At 46.0% G+C, this 19,855-nt stretch overlaps 1 protein-coding gene across 2 annotated transcripts in view; it reads right to left on the bottom strand.

Moving 5' to 3' along the window:
• Positions 1-19,295, bottom strand: part of LOC135365852 (uncharacterized) — a 34,979-nt gene extending 15,684 nt beyond the window's left edge. The window contains exons 1-2 of one of the 2 annotated variants that reach the window (XM_064598544.1): positions 19,188-19,295; positions 1,521-1,672 (exon numbers count right to left, since the gene is read on the bottom strand). In XM_064598544.1, the coding sequence (XP_064454614.1) occupies positions 1,521-1,672; positions 19,188-19,253 (218 nt within the window). In that variant the 5' untranslated portion in view covers positions 19,254-19,295. Of the gene's footprint in view, positions 1-1,520; positions 1,673-4,193; positions 4,499-19,187 lie in introns of those variants that run through there. The other variant, XM_064598543.1, reaches the window with a different exon arrangement.
• Positions 19,296-19,855: the final 560 nt, after the last annotated feature.

Raw genomic sequence — 19,855 nt, 5'->3', positions numbered from 1 at the left:
TCAATTATACCGGCTGTATCCTGATTGAACGGAACAAAGGCAACGAGAGACGCATGAAACCGCGAAGAGACACATTGAGCAGCGCCACCCGCCACATGTGAGACGCTGTTGGCGACGTCCATGCTCCCTACTCGTAGACGCATGCAAATATGATAAAAGAACATCGTAACGTGCTATCAGTAAACAGATACCGTTTTCAAAACGTTTATTTTCCTGTTTGATATCCTAGAGTGAATAGCAGTGAACAAGTAGCACATCACTCTGCCGAGAGCAGACGACTTTTTCGTAGTGAATGAAGCACATTGCCGGCGCGAATTCAGAGGGCTCAAGGAGCGGTCCGGAGATGGAGCCCGGAAACCTACCACAGCGGCAGCTTTTTTTACAATTAAATGGCGCTCTATTGGGACATTCTTGAGTCGAAATATTTTTCGTGTGTGCTTTTCATGGGCCATTCCACGAAATACGAGCTGTTTTTAGACAGCTCTGTACAATACCCTTTCCGAGTTAAGGCAGAGATTTGGGCAAGTTGGTACCTACCTACCTAGTTATCTAGGTAGATGTCCCGTCTCTGCACTGTTTTCTACCCTTTCCGAGCTCATTTAATTGGAACGTTCGACGGCACGTACACGCCAGTGCAGTTGTCTTTGATACTGGTGCGCGTGATCTCACCTGCAAGGGTGCGGGGTGCGCAACCGTGACGCTGCATGCTGGTGCCTTATTTGTAGGAACGTAGCTGGGACCTAGTCTCGAACGCAGGGGCCAATGCGGCTTCGCCGTGGGTGCGTTACGATGAACTCTGACGGCGACTGTACATCTTACTGGTCATAACCTTACAGTAATTGACATTGCTACAAAGGTGTACACAAGCTGAAGGAGCACCAGCAAAGACCAGTTAGTGCAATAGTATGAATATAGTAAGGGTCACCACTATCGTATCTGTAGTTTCCCCTTTCGCTACCGTGCGTTCTATATGTCAGTGGAAACCTATTATGGACGCCCTTTCTTCTGTGCTGTCCGGACTCGTATAAACAACGCCCTTAATAAGGCCCCGGTTCCTGTTCAGGGCTCTGATTGCGCTCGGCTTCGCGGGAGTCCATACCGAACGAGTACCAAGTTCCCGATGTTGAGCCGCGGAACCCCTTTGTGACAACTTTTCTTCTTTTCCTTTTCTTTTCCTTCTTTATCTTCCCCTTTTCTCTTCTCTTCTTTTCTATTTTCCTTTTCTTTTCTTCCCCATTTTCCTTTTTTATTTGGAATAGCAAGCCGACCGACTGGCTGCCTTTCTTTTTCTTAATAAACCTATCCCCCCCCCCTTGTGTGTTGTCTATTATTCAAGTGCCGAAGTGGTGTCTATTATCGCCCCCCCCCCCCCCCATTCATCAATCGCAATAAAGTTGTTGTTGTTGTTTCGAGGAAAACATAGAAATGCAAAACTGTTATACTAGCTCACTCGCAAATATACGTTCAAGGATAATTGCATGGACCTGACTGTTCACCCGAGATAATGGAAATGTCCTTACCATTCTCCACGCCAGTGGGAATACTTCTTGAAGTGCAGGCTCTTGTCATTCTTCTTATGGAGGATCATATGAGTGCATAATTCTGGCTCGTTATCTTGCCACGATTTGTAAGCCGCTAAGATGAGATAAAACCGGTTAGAAGTGGTCATCATCTGTAATGAAGCGACAAGATTATACTGAGTGAGACTCCACATACAGGAGGATACAAGGACAGCGTTTTCTGTTTTGTTTTGTTTTTTTTTTTTTTTGTTTCACCGTAATAATGCGAATTTGCGAACGAATTTACAAGAAACATACTGAGTTTCGTTAAGTTAAAAAGAGTAGAAAAAAATGAAGAAATAGGCACTCATTACGAGAGCTGGCTACTCCAGATCACTTAGGAAAACCAAAAATAGCTAACTACAATAAAACCAATGAGTGACGACACTCAGTCAGTCACTCGCACACACTGTCCACACACACACTGTCACGGCACATTCTCCTCTAAGAAAACATATTCCAGTGACATCAACTAATGGTTTCATACTTTCTAACGCCTCAAGCGAGAGAGAACCAAGAAGGATGACGGAGCCTTCAGAAGCAAACGCGCACCTCACCGGTTTGTAAGGAAAGTGAGTAGTACTTTTATCATGCATCTGACAACACTGCCAATACATTTTGGCTAATGACAGTGCGGGAAAGACAAATTTAATGTCTTGTGACGCAGTAATGCGTTCGCGATCACCCGTACTGTGATTGTGTGACCGTATGTGTGACTTTTCAGCTTTCGTTTTGTGTTCTTCCTTTTCTTCTTTTTCTTTTCTTTTCTTCCCCTTTTTTGTACAGCAAGCCGACCTCCTTCTGGCTCACCTTTCCTTTCTTTTTTCTTAAGAAACATATCCCCACATCCCCCTCCCCCCATACTGCTCAACATTGACGTTCGAGCATCTCCAACGGGGCATTTGACCATGGACACTTGACAAATATGGCTTCATCAACGATCAGCGTTTAATGTTTTGTTAGCCCAATTCAAAGAGCTGGGACAGTTTCATGGATGTGGTTTATCGCATCATGGACACTTTGTACTGCACGCCAGAGTGCTCAGAAAAAAGAAGTATTCTTCTACGCGTCGTACTTAACGAGATGCAAGCCCTCCAACACACCCCCGAGCAAAGCGCAGACGACGCAGAGCTCAGAGTTGCGTTCATCTCCATTGGCAGCCGTAAGCACGTGACTTTTCATGCGCTGCCTCACAAGCGGCGGCGAGGGCTGTGATGTCACAGTCGCGTGAGTTTCGATCAGTGCGTTGCCTATTTTCTCCGCTTCTATTTGACTCTTCGCCGTGAAATTTTCAATGCAGGTTCACATCAGTGCAAATAACCGTCTTTTACGTTTATCTTGGTTATCGTGGAATCACCTGCCGCAGCCTCCTTTAGGCAATGAGCAGCATGTTCAACTACATCAGTGCGGGAACACCGTTTACGATCTGAGACTGGAAATACGTCTCACGTGCATCGGAATCTTTTAATTGTGGCAAACTTTTCGATGCCTCAGAGAGGCATAACTTACCCATTGCTTGAGCCTATATAGTCCAAAAATGATGTCGTTGATACAAAGGTAACGTAATGTTCGCAATAGCCGAATGATATCAGCAGCGTTCGAGGTAACTCGTTAGTGTAACTAAGTTCCTTTTTTTGGTAACTTGTAACTTAACTCGGTACTTTTGTTCCGTGGTAACTTTCAGACGAACTCGTTCCTTTTTCAGGTAACTTTGCCAAAGTAATTTAAGTTGAGTTCCAAGTTACTTTTAACTCGCTTTTCACTCACGTCCACATATTTTCTTGCTTTCTCTCCGGTTCCTTCATGGCATTTTTTGCCATAAAACGTGATATTCAATTAATGACAGTATTTTATTCAGGAAGTAAGAACCGCTGCCATTGAAATGAAGCTGAACCATTGTGCGCCCACAGGGAGTAATATGCAAAGCGTTTGAATAGACCTCTACCAGAGAAACGGCATCATGACATTGGTAGACAGACTGAAACCGAAACAAATCGGAAGGAGAGAGCTGGGTTCCACGAACGGGCACTTGTTCGCCGCCTCCCATTGCAAGAAAAGTAGGACCGAGGGTCGCGTCCCTTTAAGGGACCATATCGTAATCCGGATCGTGGCTTTCGGACGCGAACTTGTTCACCTCTAGCTTCGAGCGTAGTTCAATTCTACCAAATTTTGGCACTGTCGAACACTTTGACGTCATTTGTTTACAAACAGGGAGAGGTATACTGTTGGACATAAACGAGAACGATCTAAGCGCGTTGCACTCCTCCGCAGGCAACTCAAGGCCTAACTCAACTGCTCACGCGCGCTGCACCTGCGTAATGCTATTTTGTGTCCGAAGTAACTTGGAAGTAACTCGTTCTTTTTTGTAAGTAACTCAGTAACAGCGAGTTACGTTTCAGGCTGAAGAACTTCGTTATTAACTTAGTTACATTTTGCACACGGTAACTTAACTTGTAACGAGTTCTTTTTGACGGGTAACTTCTCAATCTATGGATATCAGTGACGGTCGCGGGAGGAGGTGCCATTTTTCACTCAATGTTCATTCAGTTTCCGCATCACCTTTGTCCAGTTTTCACCACACCAGTTACGAACGCTGCTAATTAAAGAATGGCAGAAATTAAATTGAGGTCTTACCTTGATGGCATCTCTGGGCAGCGGTGCATTCCTACATAGGCCCCAGGACACCCCGTTGATCCACAGGGAGCCTGCCATATCGTCCGCGCTAAGAGCCTCTGTGAGGTCGACAACGGCGAGCCCTTCCAGCACCACGAGCACTACCACCGCTTTAAGACCCATGTTAACAGGTGTTCACCTGGCGCATGAGATTCTCAGTGGCCTCCGCCGCTGCATTTATTTATGCAGGGTGATTTCAGCTACGTCAGGCAATTTCCATTTTCCTATTAATGGCTCAGTCTATTGAGGTCTGTGGAAATCCATCACCTGGTATAGTGGGTGGCACTTAGTACCCCGTTAACATTTCGGAAAATACTTTCTTGGCAAGCTCCTTCAGACCTTTGCAAGAGCACAATGAGGTGCGATCATCTCCAACAGACAATGCGAAAGGTGTGCCAATATGCCCTTGTCATCTTCGTGCTGGGAGTACGTCGTCTGTAGCCGTCGAACTGTATTAAATTTTTCCTGGTACACAGCAGTGAAGTGACCTTTTCACAAGCAGATTTTATAACTCAGACGTTTGCATAAGAGTTCTGGACAGCCGTTTGACCTTTCTGGGACTTCATCAACAGTGCGCTGACAGGGAACGTTTTAGAAGCGGAGAATGTTCCAGGAAAGGGGTGCGGTACACCAAGGAAAAGGAAAAAAATCGGAATGTTACAGATGGAATTGAAAATTATGGCGGTACAGGAGAGGGACGGGTATGCAGTACCTCCTGCTGCAAGTAAGTATCTAACAGATAAAAGAAAATGATGGTCACTGTGCTCCAATTGGCGATTATGACATCAAGTATTAGTCTCGTTCACGCGAACAAAGAATAGGACGTAGAGGTACGCGTTTAAAGGTAAGCTACGCCGATATCCTAAACCAGTGTTTCTCAACCGAGGTTCCGCGATCCTTGTCCTGAGGTTCCACGAATGGGATACAATTCAGCACCCACGAGCGTAACTTGATCGCCTAATATGGATCGCCGTCGCACAGCTTTTTTATGGGACTGTACTCGACGTTTGATCGTCGGCATCCGGAATGCATCCGGACATCGAGATCGCAGGGCCAGGTTGCCACGGTAGACTGGTAATTGCGAAGAATAGAGCCAGCAGCTGTCGTCCTCATCGGTTGTGTCCAGGGAGACCGTCTCCGGCACCGATTTCAGGTACAGAGAGGATGAGGAGGACGAGAAGAGAGTGGAGAGGGAAAACGATGCTGTCCTTCTCTCCCAGCACAGGCGCCGTGAGCTTGCTGACTTGCTGTATGCGGCGACTGCTATGTGCCGCTCCGGGATTGCTGTCACGATTGCTATCGCCATAACCACAAAGTTCGTATTCCAGAAACGAATACATGTAACAAAATTGCATTTTGTGTGCAACATGTACTCGACTCGAGCGAGGAATTTAGCGCAGACGCTGGATGTGCATCGCTGTCATAATAATAAATAATCAGAAGGAGAGCGGGCAACACCACTATTAATGGGAGGCATGATAATTCTCGATTTCATACAGATACCTGAGTAACTAAATTGCATTATATATGGAACCGTAAATGTAACGAAGCCGATAACCATCCCGAACAGCTAATTAAGAAGCTTGTACATATATCCCCCATGTATTGTTAATTATCACATTGACCTATTTTCATTCTAAAACATAGTTACCAGCATAGTAAGATATTTAATGCGTGTATAAATGGAGAAGTAGTAGAATTAATGGTATACGCAGAAGTGCTTTGTCCAGAAAAGTTGCGGGGGCAGTCAGGGTTGCCACGGAATTTGGGAACAAACATTCAAGGGTATTTCAAGGTCCTTTTAAGGCTCAGCTGCCATTCTGCAGCCAGCTTCATTTCCACCTTGATCATGCACCTGTGGTGGTTCACATATTGTATTATCAGTGCTTTGACAATCGTGGCTATATCAGATGAATCACAACAGCTAACAGACAGCTGCGAAAACCGATTCACGAAGCTTCTTATATTTGTTCACATGTGGTAGTATTAACACGACTGTTCTGTTGTGCTATATGACGCCATAAACGTGAACTTGGACTTCGACTTACCTCCATTTTGTAGCTTTCTTCTTACCTTGGTCCTCTTCAGCACGTTCAAAATTTGGGGGTACGGCTTCCCGCTTCAAAAGGTTCCGTGCCGCTTACTGCATCTGGAACCACGCGTTACATACGAGAACATTCATAGACGAAATGCTTGGAGTGAATCGTTGTTTTCGGAGGTGGAACTCAGTTTAGTCCGTATGCTGTAGATTTTAATCCTATATTAATGGCCTTTTCTTTTTTCCATTCAATCCACAAGCAAAATTTACGCTGACGTCAAAGATTTACGCTGTTTGCAGCTACAAATGTATTGTTTGTTGCTACAACTATATGCACTATGTTGTTACACTGCGTAGTAGCTGCAGCCATGAATAGTGCATTTGTAGATATATCCTTATTTCTGCTTCTTATCGTTTTCGAATAAGTAGCCGTGAGCCAAATATTGCAAGGGAGAGCTTCAACCAATATGTGCCAGTGATGTTCACAACATTTTGGAAACACATGCAAAAATGTTGGAAGACTACGCCAATCTGCATGGACGCATTCTTGCGATAGTGGCTGAATATCGAATATGTCTGCCGATATACCCATTATTTGGCCAGTATTGGAAGAATACTGGTTATATCGGGCAGGCATACCCGTTATTCAGACGATATACTGGGAAACAACCGCGCATATCGGCCCGATATGCCTAATGTTCAGGCAATATCGGGAGAGCATTGGCAATACTGGCCCAATATCGGGCCAATGTATAACCAATATTGGGCCAATGATTTGTGCTGCCTGGGCAGGCACATTAACTTGACGCTCTCTTTCACACAACTGCACTACAAAAAGGAAAGGGCACGTCGCGAAAGCAAACAGCAACCCAGTTTAACATAACAAAACCTTTATTGTTTTTGAAAACAAAGTTTCATTTCACATCGTTGTGCGTCCCCAAAGGAACCGCCTCTTTCCGCTTTCCTTCATGTCACTGCATCCACCCTTGCTCGCATTCTGTCAACGATCAGAAAGAAAAATGAAAAATTTGATGGCAATCAATGGGATTCCTGAGACAGAAATGCGTTAGCGTTAGTTTCCTCCCCCGTTTTTCCCCTTCACCATGATGCCGTCTTGCGCGGAATGGCATACACACAGTACAACCCAACGCACCGCTAATACGGCTATGGAACGCACGACACGTGTCCGGATTTGCCCGGGAGACAAGCGCGTCTGCCGACGACCGAGCGCCAACTGTGGAGGGCCGCCCAAATCGGAGCAACAAGAGCGAGATCGACTTCCAACCTGCGTGCGCCCGTTGCATTCCCTTGCGTACAACCGTGAGGCGCAGGGTGACATAAACCCACAGTTCTTGTAACTACCCTCAAGCGGGTGCTTTTCGCAAACTGCAGCCCCCGTATCGACCCTAGCGACTATTACTTTACTGGGGGGGGGGGGGATATGTTTATTTCATAAAAAAGAGGGAAAAGTTAGCCTGTGCTACGACGGCTTGCTATTCCCACCTATTACTTTACTGCCTTCCACAATATCTGCCCAGCTGGCGGGATTCTGGTTGTCCACATCCGTCGTCTACCATACCACTTGAGCAACTAACCTTCGCGCACCGACGACAGTACCACCGTCACCCCTCTCCGTCCTACGCAATTCCGGACACTCCTTCCGCATGTGCCCCATTCTTCCACATTCGAAACAACGTTTATCATTGGCACCCTCACGCCTATTGTTCCTGACCGGATCTCTGTGAACCCGACCACTTCTCCCACCGTCTCTTCTAGGGGACCCCCACCTGGTAGCACTCATGGGCCTACGACTTTCCTCAAAGTTTTACGCTGCGGCAACAATATCTTTAGGGCGCAGCCACTGACAGATACGGAGGGGTGGCGGTGTCTAGAAGCCTCTGGATGTGCACAGCATGTATGACACTGTCGTAGGCTTTGGCAATGTCAAGGGCAACAAGTGATGAAAGGTGTCTCATCTCCCTTGCAAGGCGAATCTGGCTCTCAATGTTCGTATGGGCGAGCTATATCGAGCAGCGAGAGCGAAAGCCTATCTGGTGGGCACCGAGAATGCCACGGGATTCCACATGGGAGAGAAGTCGCCGATTAATAATACGCTCAATGGTCTTGCAGAGCACAGATGTTAAAGCGATATGCCTAATATTGTCTAACGTAAGGCCACTGGAAGGGACTTTCTTAACGATGACAATGCGCGCCACCTTCCAGGTAGCGGGAATCCATGCATATTGAAGAGACGTATTCACAAGGTTCAGTAAAGCCGGCCGATGTTTGGCCCACAGAGATTTCACTGTGGCAGCAGAAATTCCATCGTGTCCAGGGGCTGTTCCGGGCAAGGTCTGCACGACAAATTCCAACTCATCGGCAGAGACATCGTGATAGCCCACACAAGAAGAGGGAAGGGCTGATCCGAGGGGCACAGCGTTGAAAATCTTTTTTTCCTATGACTTGAGCTGGGACTTACACGTCGATAAATTATCTAGTAAACTGTCGCAGGTGTCTGGTACTTTGTGGAAGTGCAGGGCAATACTACCTACGCAAGTTAAGCTACGCCTTTATAACGCGCTCTTCTCTTCTCTCCTTTGTTACGGACACTTGATTTGGGGAACGACCACAAAGGCGAACTTCAATAAACTGACATTAATCCAAAAACGAGCAGCTCGTGCCATTTGTAATGAACACTTCATTGCACATACCAAGCCAATTTTCCTTAAGTTCGGCATAATTTCAGTCACATATTTATATGAATACAGAGTCTTAGTAATGTTAAAATTTGGTCGTGCCGTTATTCACGAAATGCACACTTTGTCACACTTAACAAAGAATGACACTGTTGCTCGTACACGGGCTAGGGAAGTTTGGCTGACTCCGCGATGCCGAACCACATACGGAACACAAATGATACGCTATCAGTTACCAACGTTATTAAACAAATACTGTTACCTGTTCGAACATCCTGACTACAAAAAGGTCTCGAAAAAAGCCCTCCGTGCACACTACCTAAATATCCTTCAATCACATTAGAATTTTTTTATTACTCCTTTTCGCTTTTGGATTATTACGAGGGCATTTCCTGCGTTCTTCCGTTTTTTCTGATCGATCATCAAGTAGCTGTGTTTTTTGTTGCGAGTTCAAACCGTTATTGATGATGGGAGAGACATGAGTGTGTGTAATTACAGCAAAGCTGTTACTGTCTGTGCTATTGTGGTGCTTTTTGTAAGAGTGTTTACCAATTAATTTATTGATGCACGTAATTATGCCAGATGTGCTTATTTGGTTGTTGCTGAAGTGTCGCGTATGTGAATGCCAGTTATTTTTCTTTGTTTGGTATGTGTTAGCACTGCTATTGACGTCGCGGTCCCCAGGCGTTTTCAAGCTGCATCATGGCAGCTTTTTGTCTGGGACCACCGCCATCTCTTGATGGAAACGGAAAAAATAAATAAAAAATAAATAAATAAATAAAAAATAAATAAAAACTACAATGAGAGACCCTTGGCAATTTCTTCAAGGCGCGCCTTAAAATCCGTGTCTGAGAGGACAGTGAGGTTTGAGGAGATGGCAGACGAAGAGGAGCGAAGCAAGGCAATATGCCTATGAAGCGCTTTCCTACGATTCGGTGCAGAAAGGAAGGTGTTGCGTCCAGAGTAAAACTCACGCTTTGCTGTAGCAGCAGATCGCTTGAAGAGCGCTTTACAAAACTGGTAGTTCTTCCAGTTCACATAGCAGGTGTTGGCAAGCACTTGTTTCCATGCAGCCTTGCGTCACTTATACGCTCTTGCACAGTCGTCGTTCCACCAAGGCGCACAAGGGGATGTAGTCCACTTCGTGACGCAGAAGAAGGACTGCTGCAGGGACTGGGCGACGGAGGACAGTGTGTGAGATGTCCAGTCGACCGAAGAAAGACTATCACATTGGGCCAAAAGAGCATCCAGCTTCTGACTCTGCAGTCGGCGGTTATTGAGGATCCGAGAGGAGGAGTTACGCGTGGCATGACAGGGAACCACGAATAGTATGGGAAGGTGGTCGCTGTTGGTAGATGAATCAACGGTCTTCCATGACGATATCTTGGACTGAGAGGAACACAAAGAGAGGTCAATAGCAGATCTCGGCAGCCCACGGAGGAAGGTAGAAGAGCCATCATTAGTCAAGCACAAATTCCTCTTACAAACCCAATTCCACAAGTCACAACCACGCGCATCAGTCTTAGAGCCCCACATAACATGGTGAGAGTTGAAGTCACCCCCAACAATAACCCTCCCAGATGCCTGAGTGACGGCAGAGTCAATAGAGCAGTCTGATAAGAACCCCCGAGGGTAATAAGCGTTAATAACAGAAAGGGCATCATTCGGCAAGGACAAGTGGACCCCGAGAACTTCGCAGTCGGGCGACGTATGTGTGAAAGAAACAGAAGACAAATGAACCAAAGCAGTAGAAACAAGAGTCAACAGGCCACCACCCTCACCAGCTGGCCTGTCTAAGCGGTAAGAGTGAAAGCCACGAAAAGAGAAAGCACGGTCAGTGGTTAGCCACGTCTCCTGGAGAAGAATCACGTCGGGAGAATAAGAAGAGACTAAGGCGGTAAGATCAGGAAGAGATGCAAAAACGGAGTAACAATTCCACTGAATCACTTTAACACTATCCATCACAGAGTATGGAGCTTGCTACAGCATCTGGAAGGACATCGTTGTTCACATTCGGCCGGCCACCCTTTCTGTTCCGCTTTCCTAGGGGACTTTCAGACCCAGACCCAGTCTTAGAGGGAGAGGCACCGCGCTTAGAGAGAGAAGTTGTAGTCATTTCAGTGTCTATGTCAGGGGAAGGACAAATAGAGATACGCGGTACAGGCTACTGGGGAGGGGCGATGTGGAGGTGATGGGGGCATCGTTGAAGGCGGTAGAACCTGCTCGCCCTCAGTGGCCAACGGCATAACAGTGGGAGCAGCACACGTCACAGACGAGACCACGGTCGAGACTACATCCTGCAAAGCAGCAGACAAGGAGGCCAGGAGAGTGTTGATCAAGGAAATTTCATCTCTCAGTTTGGCAACAGCATTATTTATCCACGGCAGAGTTAATCATTTTTTCAAGTCTGCCGGAAGTAGGTCCTGTAGTCTGAGCCATGGTAGCGTAGGAGTTGCCACGACCCTTCAAGATAGCAGCAGCGTCGCTGCGATAGCAGTGGCGAGAATCCATGACCTCTCATCGCTGGAGCCCTTTTTCGTCCACACTCATGACTGGAATGAACGTGGTCGGAGCGAAAGCAAGTTGGTTCGCGAACATATTATAAAGATTCGAGACGTTTTTTAATGGCTCCTCAACCTCGTGTTCTCGAGACTTGAGACCATGAGCTCAGCTTTGCAGAAACCGGGATTGATATTTGACCGACCAGAACAAATGGTCGAAAAGGGAGTAATATTGAACTGAGGCTCGGCTCCTCACGCTTCTCGCGAAGGCGAAGTAGTTCGACATTGGAGACATGGTATGGGATTGATAAAGGGTGTCACGGCATGTGGAGCTCTTTTCAAAATGTAAGATATAAGGTATTTATCATTCGATTATTATCATGAACGTCCACGATGGTGATTCCTGTATAGTACAGGAAATTATAGAGCCTAACAGATGTTTCATGCAGAGTTTGAGCTAAAATTCGAAAGCGATGTAACGTCGATTATTTTTGCTCAAATCAGCTGCAGTGATTTATCAAAATGGATGAGAGACAATGTGGAAGATGTGAGGTGACATTGAATTATGCAGTACAGCTTCTACTGCACAAACAATGTAATTCTTGTGTCTGACTAGAGCTTATGTTGATGGAAAAAGTTCGTGTCCTACATGGCTTGCAATACCTCGTCCTACACATGGCGATTATTTTTATGGAACTTGGCACGCTTTATTTGTTCATTGTTTGTGGATCATCATTGCTTGCCAAGGGACCTTTGGATTACCAAAAAACTGAAATAGTTATTGTAAGGAATTATTTTAATGAAGAGACGAGTGCATGTAACAATGGGTAAGTTTGCATAGACCACGATCCCTATGTTATAGTTTGTGGATCTCAAGTACTTAGAGCCAAGCAATATGTACAATACAATACTTCTACATGCGTAGATACAAAAGCAAATGCCATCACTCCTTTCCTCTTTCCTTCCTGCTGTCCCCTCTCCATCTGACAATATCTGTACGCCAGTCACAGCCACAACCGACGCTAACGCAGACTTAAAAAGTCACAAACATACATGTGCCCAACGACATCCTCTAAGGAACCTTGCTACCCTATAATCCAGGAGTGCCGAACTCGTTCGTATCCCGGTCCGCATTGAGCCATAGCGGAACTACGTGGGCCGCATACCACGGCTTTTGAGTAGCCTGTTTCTGATATAGATGACATAGCACTTAACTTAAACCACATACACCTGGGTTACTGAGCGTTGCTCAAGCACAGGCTCAAAAATCCACCTTATTTGCTGTATCACGAGGAAACTTTGCACCTCTTGTTTTTACTGTGGCGTGAACATCGTATGAAAGTGATTGCACAATTTCACTATTAAGGACTGCATTGAGGTGTCCGTTTGTTAGTTGTGCGCGTAACTTTGACTTGTTCGGGTTCATCACAGGAAACGCCTGCTCGCAGATGTACGTTGACACAGTCGTCTCGCCATGTAAAGCTACGAATTATTCGTGTTAGACGTATGTTGTACCGAACATGGACAGGCTTGTCTGCGACAACATACATATCTTCAGATACTTTCAAGAATAAAACGAAGCCGCACCAACGTCGTCGAACTTCTTTTTATAGGTACGTGGCACAGCAGGTGGCTCAGTTTCATTTGTTCAACTCATTCTGGCTACAGTCGTGACGCAGGCCACATACGTGAGGCCGACAACAGCAAGCCGGTTTTCGTCACCACCACCACCTTTATTTGTACTCACCAGGAACATTGTCAACAAGTGTGGAAAACGGCGAGTCGGCTCTTCTGTCGTCAATAGCTTCTGCACTGGAATAATATTTTCTCGAATTCACTCGGGAGATCACCATGCCTGCGACTGAAGCGTCCTGTTTCTCGTGGCATTGAAGGCACCAGTATTACAAACCCGCCATGTATAGGCTTTGCTCACAAATTTTGGCAGGAATGTACTAGTAGTATCAATCAAGTAAAAATCAGACGCAGGGACAGGTTTAAGGAGCCATCAGCAGAGATGACGAAAGCAACTCAGAGACAGACAGGGAACGTCGAACTTTTAACTTTTTATCATAGGATTAAAGGTTGAAAGTTCGACGTTCCCTGACTGCCTTTGTGTCACTGTCGTATGCGCTGTTGCCTGTGCCCGTTTCTCTTAGATAGTCAGTTTCAGTTTATTTTTTACCAAAGCACAATGCAAGGGGGACCGGGCAAAGGCAACAGAAGTGTGCTGTTACAGGTCAGTGGCAACAGTTTTCTATCCCTAATTAACGCAAGATAAACTGCATGAGTGCAGAGGCCCAAAGATAGCGCCACAACCGTTAATAAAGCTTGGGCGAATAATTTTCTTTTTGTTGCTCGGGGCCACGCAGGCTGCCACTTCAGCACCCGTGCTGTAATCAATATGTACATGTTCGTATAAAAGTCTGCCAACATGCGCAGAGATTAGTTTCGATTCAATGTCTCATAAAGAGCCGCAAACGGCGTTCAGTAATTGTTCCGTGACAGCAAATAACAAACGAATGATGCCAATAACATGCTCTATAAAATGTCATTTTTGATATACAAGTAAAATACAACTTAACACACGAGGCCAGGTGTTGACATTTTTATATTGCATGTGTTCCACTTTCGACCTTCACGGCGGGCATAATCCATACAAGAATATTCACAAGGAAAGATCGTTGCCAAGCAGCTGTAATCAAAACCTGTCGGGGCTCGTTTGTCAGGGGCATAATTCCTGACTGTTGTTTATATTCCGTAATTTGACCTATTGTACTGCGTGCAACATTACGTAGATTATTTGTCAGCACCATGAAAAAGCAACTATAATAATGGCAATAATATCTGATACGCAAGACCAGGTGGCACTCCAGTCGGACCTACATAACATTTCTGCGTGGTGCTCCGCATGGCAGATGCAGCTTAACAGCTTTAAGTGCAAGGTAATACAATTTTCCCGTAAGGGTGACTTCATCCATTACGACCACAAAATAGGAGATGAGCCGCTTATCTTTAGTCATTCGTACACGTATTTAGACGTAACTTTCACATCAAACTTGAAATGGTCAACTCATATACATAACATGACCTCCGAAGCCAACAAAACCCTGGGTTACCTAAAGCGTAACCTTCGCCTTTGCCCTTCTCATATACGTCAGAGGGCTTTTGAAACCTTTGTTAGATCGAAGGTTGAATATGCTTCTGCCATTTCCCTGCCCGTCTCCTACGCCGTTTTACCTCCCTCCTGCGTAGACTCCGGCTCAATGTTGCTTTCACCCCACAATTCAAGTGTATGATCCGATGCTGTGACACGGGCCTCTGTTCCACCTGCGGTATCGTGGCGACCGCCCAGCGCATTCTTATGGAATGTTCACTCTACTGCCCGCAAAGGCGGACATTGTGTGGTGAGCTTGCCTGCATCAGCAAGAGGCCGCTCACCTTAGCTGCACTCATTGGCCCCTATGAAGATCCTGTGCTCCATCGTCGGGCTCTTCACCTGTTCATCGACTTCCTGTCGTCCACTGGATTGCTTCAGACGCTTTAGTTCTTTCTTGTGTTTTCATCCTTCCTTCATCATCTTCACATAATGTTCCACGTGCAATGGGGTAGGGTACCGCACCACCGCGGTGAAACACCCCATCTCATCGTCATCATTTACTGTTGTTGTTGTTGTTGTGCCATTTGGAGTCCCCACCAACGTTACCTAATCACTTCACTAGCGCCCATTCAGAACAAAGGTGTGTGCTACACCTCTTCATCCTACTCGCGGTAGGTTAGCGTCTCCAGTCTGAAGTCTCACTTTAACATTCCTATTCTCTCCATTAGACGTAGAATATGTAAGTTATGTTTGCTTCATAAAATATACTACCATCCCACTCTTCGCAACAAACAACTCTCATATCCGAACTACGTTCCCGACCGCATAGACCACACAAAGAAAATCAGGCAGGTAGCTTCACGTTCTGGTCTTAATTTCCATTCGTGCATTCCCACCGCAATCAGAGTTTGGAACGCTCTTCCAGATCATATTGTGGACCCGTCAGAGAGCGGGCAGTTCCGGAAGCAATTGTGTCGGCTTTTTCTTCAGTGTGATTCTTAATATTTGTGTAATGTGGCGCTTCGTTTTATGTAATTCTGTGTCGGTTTATTTTCCCACCCCTCATGTAAAGCCCTCGGGCATTTGAGCTAAATAAATAAATAAATATATCATTACAGTGTTAATGAAAGTTTCTGTCAATTACATTCCACTTGAATTAAATTCTGTGCCTTCATAAATCTTCGTTCCACTAGCCCACAGTGTTGCCAAAAGATTGCCCGTCATTTTTGCTGTTTCATAATGTGCCATATTGGGAACTACACCGTTTGATGTACCAGTAGCGTACGACGCGTTCATGGAGGGATCCATACTTCGACGCCTCGTGGCTCCTCTGGCTACCCGCCAACGGATCGCTGACATTCTACCCCTCGCCATGCTGAGCAGAGTTGATCCAGCGCTCGCATTCCGCATGTCTGCACATATTTATTGTCAAGATGCCGCATTACTTCATCGATTGCGCCTCGACGTGGCCTTCACAGCACAGTGGCGCTACCGCTTGAGACAATTAAGTCGCCTCTTCCCACTGCAGCCACCACTGTGGTGCTGTTGAAGATCTCGAGCACATTCTTCTCCAACGCCCACACTACCAACCTCCCCGAACCGTGCTCTCCGCATCCCTCAACGAGCTAGGCTCCCGCCCCCTGTCTCTCACAAAACTGCTCGGTCCCTGGCCACATCCAGCACACCAACGCTCTGCCCTCAAGGCTCTCTTCACCTTTCCGGACATCACAGGACTTGGATTATTGTTGTGAAGGGGCTCATTCTTTCATTCCCGGCATCACTACCAGCAATGGGGTAGAGTATCGCCCCCGGCGATGAAACTCCCCAGCCATGATCCCGTAATAAAGTTGTTGTTGTTGAGGCAGCTCAGAAATAACACTATTCACACTGTCTTTTGTCTCTGTTTTTCCCCACTCATAAGACCTTTCACGTTCAGCTTCTGGAGCTCAACATTTGAGACACTCATCATGGCAAAATGTTTATCTTCAAGAAGCATCGCTTGTTAAGTTATGCCCTGTTATGTTATGACAAGCTTCTACGAAAAGTGCCCTAGGGGATTTTGCCTGGAAGTCTTGATGACAGTATACTATACTAATGGTCTCCAAAAGTGTTGTGTTCATCCTTCTGTGTTTGATTCCTGGAGCTTTCTAAATAACAAAATAACGCGCGTGGAGTATGGTCGGGGATTGACAAAAGGTGTCAAGGCCTGTGGAGCTCTTGGAAGAATTTAGATCTCTTTTGATGTTCATCAAGAACGATCTCGATGGTACTCATTGTACAGTACAGCGAATCATAGAGCCTAAAATATAGTCCATGCAAAGTTTAAGCTAAACATCGAAGTCACTCTAAAATCGACTCGTGCTCGATTAACCCGCACTGATTTATCAAAATAGATCCGAAGCGGGATGGCCTTGAATTACGCGGTACAGATTCAAATGCGGAAAAGATGTAATTGTGCCGTCTGACTAGGGTTCATGTCACGAAAACAGTTTGTTATTGTTGTTGTTGCACCTCTTCCCCCGTGTCCCGCATGATGCATTCTACTGAATTTGACATGTTTCACTGGTTCATCCATTAGAAGTAATCATTAGTTGCTAAAGACCATTCGCATTACTGAACAAAAAAATATTGAAATAATTATTGTAAGAAACATTTCCAATGCGACAAGAATATTAATATTTCTAACAAATATTTCTAATGCATGTAAGGCCGCGTACCCACATGCGGTAGAGATGTGCGGAACCGGCTGCCGCAAGCGGACGTGTATGCATGCCGCCCCAGCTACACTGCCTCCGCGCGCGACTCTCCACAGCGAGAGCTTGACAAGATGTCGAACGACAGCGAAGTCGAGCTACTGACTGTAGTGAACGTTTCCTTTCTTCTGTGGCGATAGCGCATTCTTTTCATGTGAACGATGTTTAGCTTTCAACTTTTTGGCACTATGACAGTCAATATCTTACACTTTACTTACCTGCACTCCCAAATTTTATTCCAGTGTCGACCCAAAAAGTCATTTTAATGCAGCGCTCTATAATATAGGCAGGAATGACATTTCATTTCCGTCATAAATTCGCCGGCTGAAAAACGTGAGCATCACTGCGACATACCTTCCAGTCAACGACGCCGTCTCCATGCAGGAGGCCGGAAGAAAACAAGAATGCACGCAACTTCCGTTTACTTCCTGATTGGCCGAGCATGTGCGGATGCCGCTAAAAGTCGTGCACTGCGCGATCGCCAAACAGCGGAAAGCGGAGGTGGCTTTTCCCGCACAGCGGCAAGAGTTTACCGCGGCGCGTTCGCGTTTCCGCGCGGGTTCTCCGCATGTGGGTACGCGGCCTATCAACGGATGGGGTCGCATAGACGAAGGCTCATAGATGGCTTGTGGATCTCATGTATTTGGAACCAAGCAATACAAACCTACAGACAAGAGAATACATATACGAGGGGCGTTCAAGTCAAACCGGGACTTTTCATTTTGCGCAAAAGTAAAATGAACTTACAGGCGAGAAATTAGTTTTATTTTTCAACGTAATCTCCAGCAGCACTAATGCACTTGTCCCAGCGTTTCACGAGGGCTTGGATGCTAGCAGCGTAGAAATCCTTACCGACGCGTAGCAGCCATGATCGGACCGCATTCTTGACTTCGTCGTCGCAGCTGAAGTGGCGGCCCCCAAGGAACGCCTTCAGTGGCCCGAGGAGATGGAAATCGCTGGGGGCAAGGTCTGGACTGTAAGGCGTATGTGGCAGCAACTCCCAGCCATGCTCCTGTAAGGTGCGTGACGTGAGATGCGCGGGTTGCGGGCGTGCATTGTCCTGTAGGTGGAGGACTCTTTTCGTAAGGAGGCCCGGCTTTCCGAAACTGGAGGTGTTCATGAATGATAGTGTTCAACGTTCCCACACAAAGGTCCGTCTTTCGAGCCAGTTCGAGACATGTTATCCGTCGGTCCTTGAGGATCAGGCGCTCCACAAGTTGGATGTTCTCAGGAACTCTGAGACTGGGCTCTGAGACGCCCCGGCTGGGATTGTCCTGCACTGCACAACGACCACTACTACGACCACTGCACTACGACCGTCTCGGTACCGTTTGCACCACTCAAACGCTTTGCTGCGGCTAAGTGTATCGTGGCCATACTGAGCCTGAAGTCTTCTGTGAATTTCAGATGACTTTAAGCCTTCATTCACGAGAAACTTCATGACAATTCGCTGTTCGTTGTGCGCGCTCACCTCGTTGTCGGCCATCTTGTCCAGCACGTGTCTTCTCTTTTGCACAAACTTTGGACCACCACGTGGTCGATGCGGAGGCCTGTCGCGTGTGAAAATGACGAAAAAGAAGTAGCGCGAGCCATTTGTACACTCAGGAGACAGAAAGTCCCGGTTTGACTTGTACACCCCTCGTACATACATATATTACCAACAGCTACTCCTTCCCTATGTATCCTCTCCATCTGTTCACATCTGTACGCCGCTGATAACGCGGCGTTAACTGAGAATAAAAATCAAAGCATACATACGAGGGTGTGCCGATAACTATTGAGTCGCACCCCGAAAAAAATTGCAGCGTGTAGTGGCCAATTTGTATATATCCAAAGCTGCAAAAATCAACTGCCTATGGGTTTAACTCACCTTTAATTTTGTTGGTCCACAGTGAGAATGGCAGTACCTCCAGAAAAGGTCAACGTGGAAGAGCATAGCACCATAATCAAGTTCGTGTTTCGCCAAGGGAAAGGTGCGAAACAGATCCATGATGAAATGTCAAGAACTTTTCGGTGGTATTGGGCCCTTCATATGCAATTTAAACGTTTGATTGGCAATTTTAAAACTTGACATTTCGGTGTAATCGATTATAGACACGTGTCGATTACAGCCGGTTGGCAATGATGTTTTCTTGGGAATAATCTGGGAATAATCGTTCTTGGACTCGTAGGTATCATTATCGCTGTGAAGGTCGAAAGTGAAACACTTTCAATATGAAAATGTCAACATCTGATCTTCATCTGTTACGTCGTAGACTAAACGTATATCAGTACATGACATTTTATAGAGCATATTATTTGCATCATTCGTTGGCTATTCGCTGTCACGGGACAGCTACTGATGAACAACATTGAAGACTCAATTGAATCTAATCTGACTCTATGTTAGCTGATTTAAAAAAAAAGGCAAATTTCGATTATCTAGCAGCAATGTGCCTTAAAAGACGCCATAGGAACATGACTATGTGTGTGTACATACATACAAAAGCAAGAGCCATAAATGTCGTTCAGTAACTTTCCCGTGAGAGCGAATAACGA

This window comes from Ornithodoros turicata, chromosome 8 (assembly GCF_037126465.1).
Source record: "Ornithodoros turicata isolate Travis chromosome 8, ASM3712646v1, whole genome shotgun sequence".
NCBI lineage: Eukaryota > Metazoa > Arthropoda > Arachnida > Ixodida > Argasidae > Ornithodoros > Ornithodoros turicata.
Note: the sequence above shows the minus strand (reverse complement) of the source record. Positions and strands in the feature narration are given on the sequence as shown.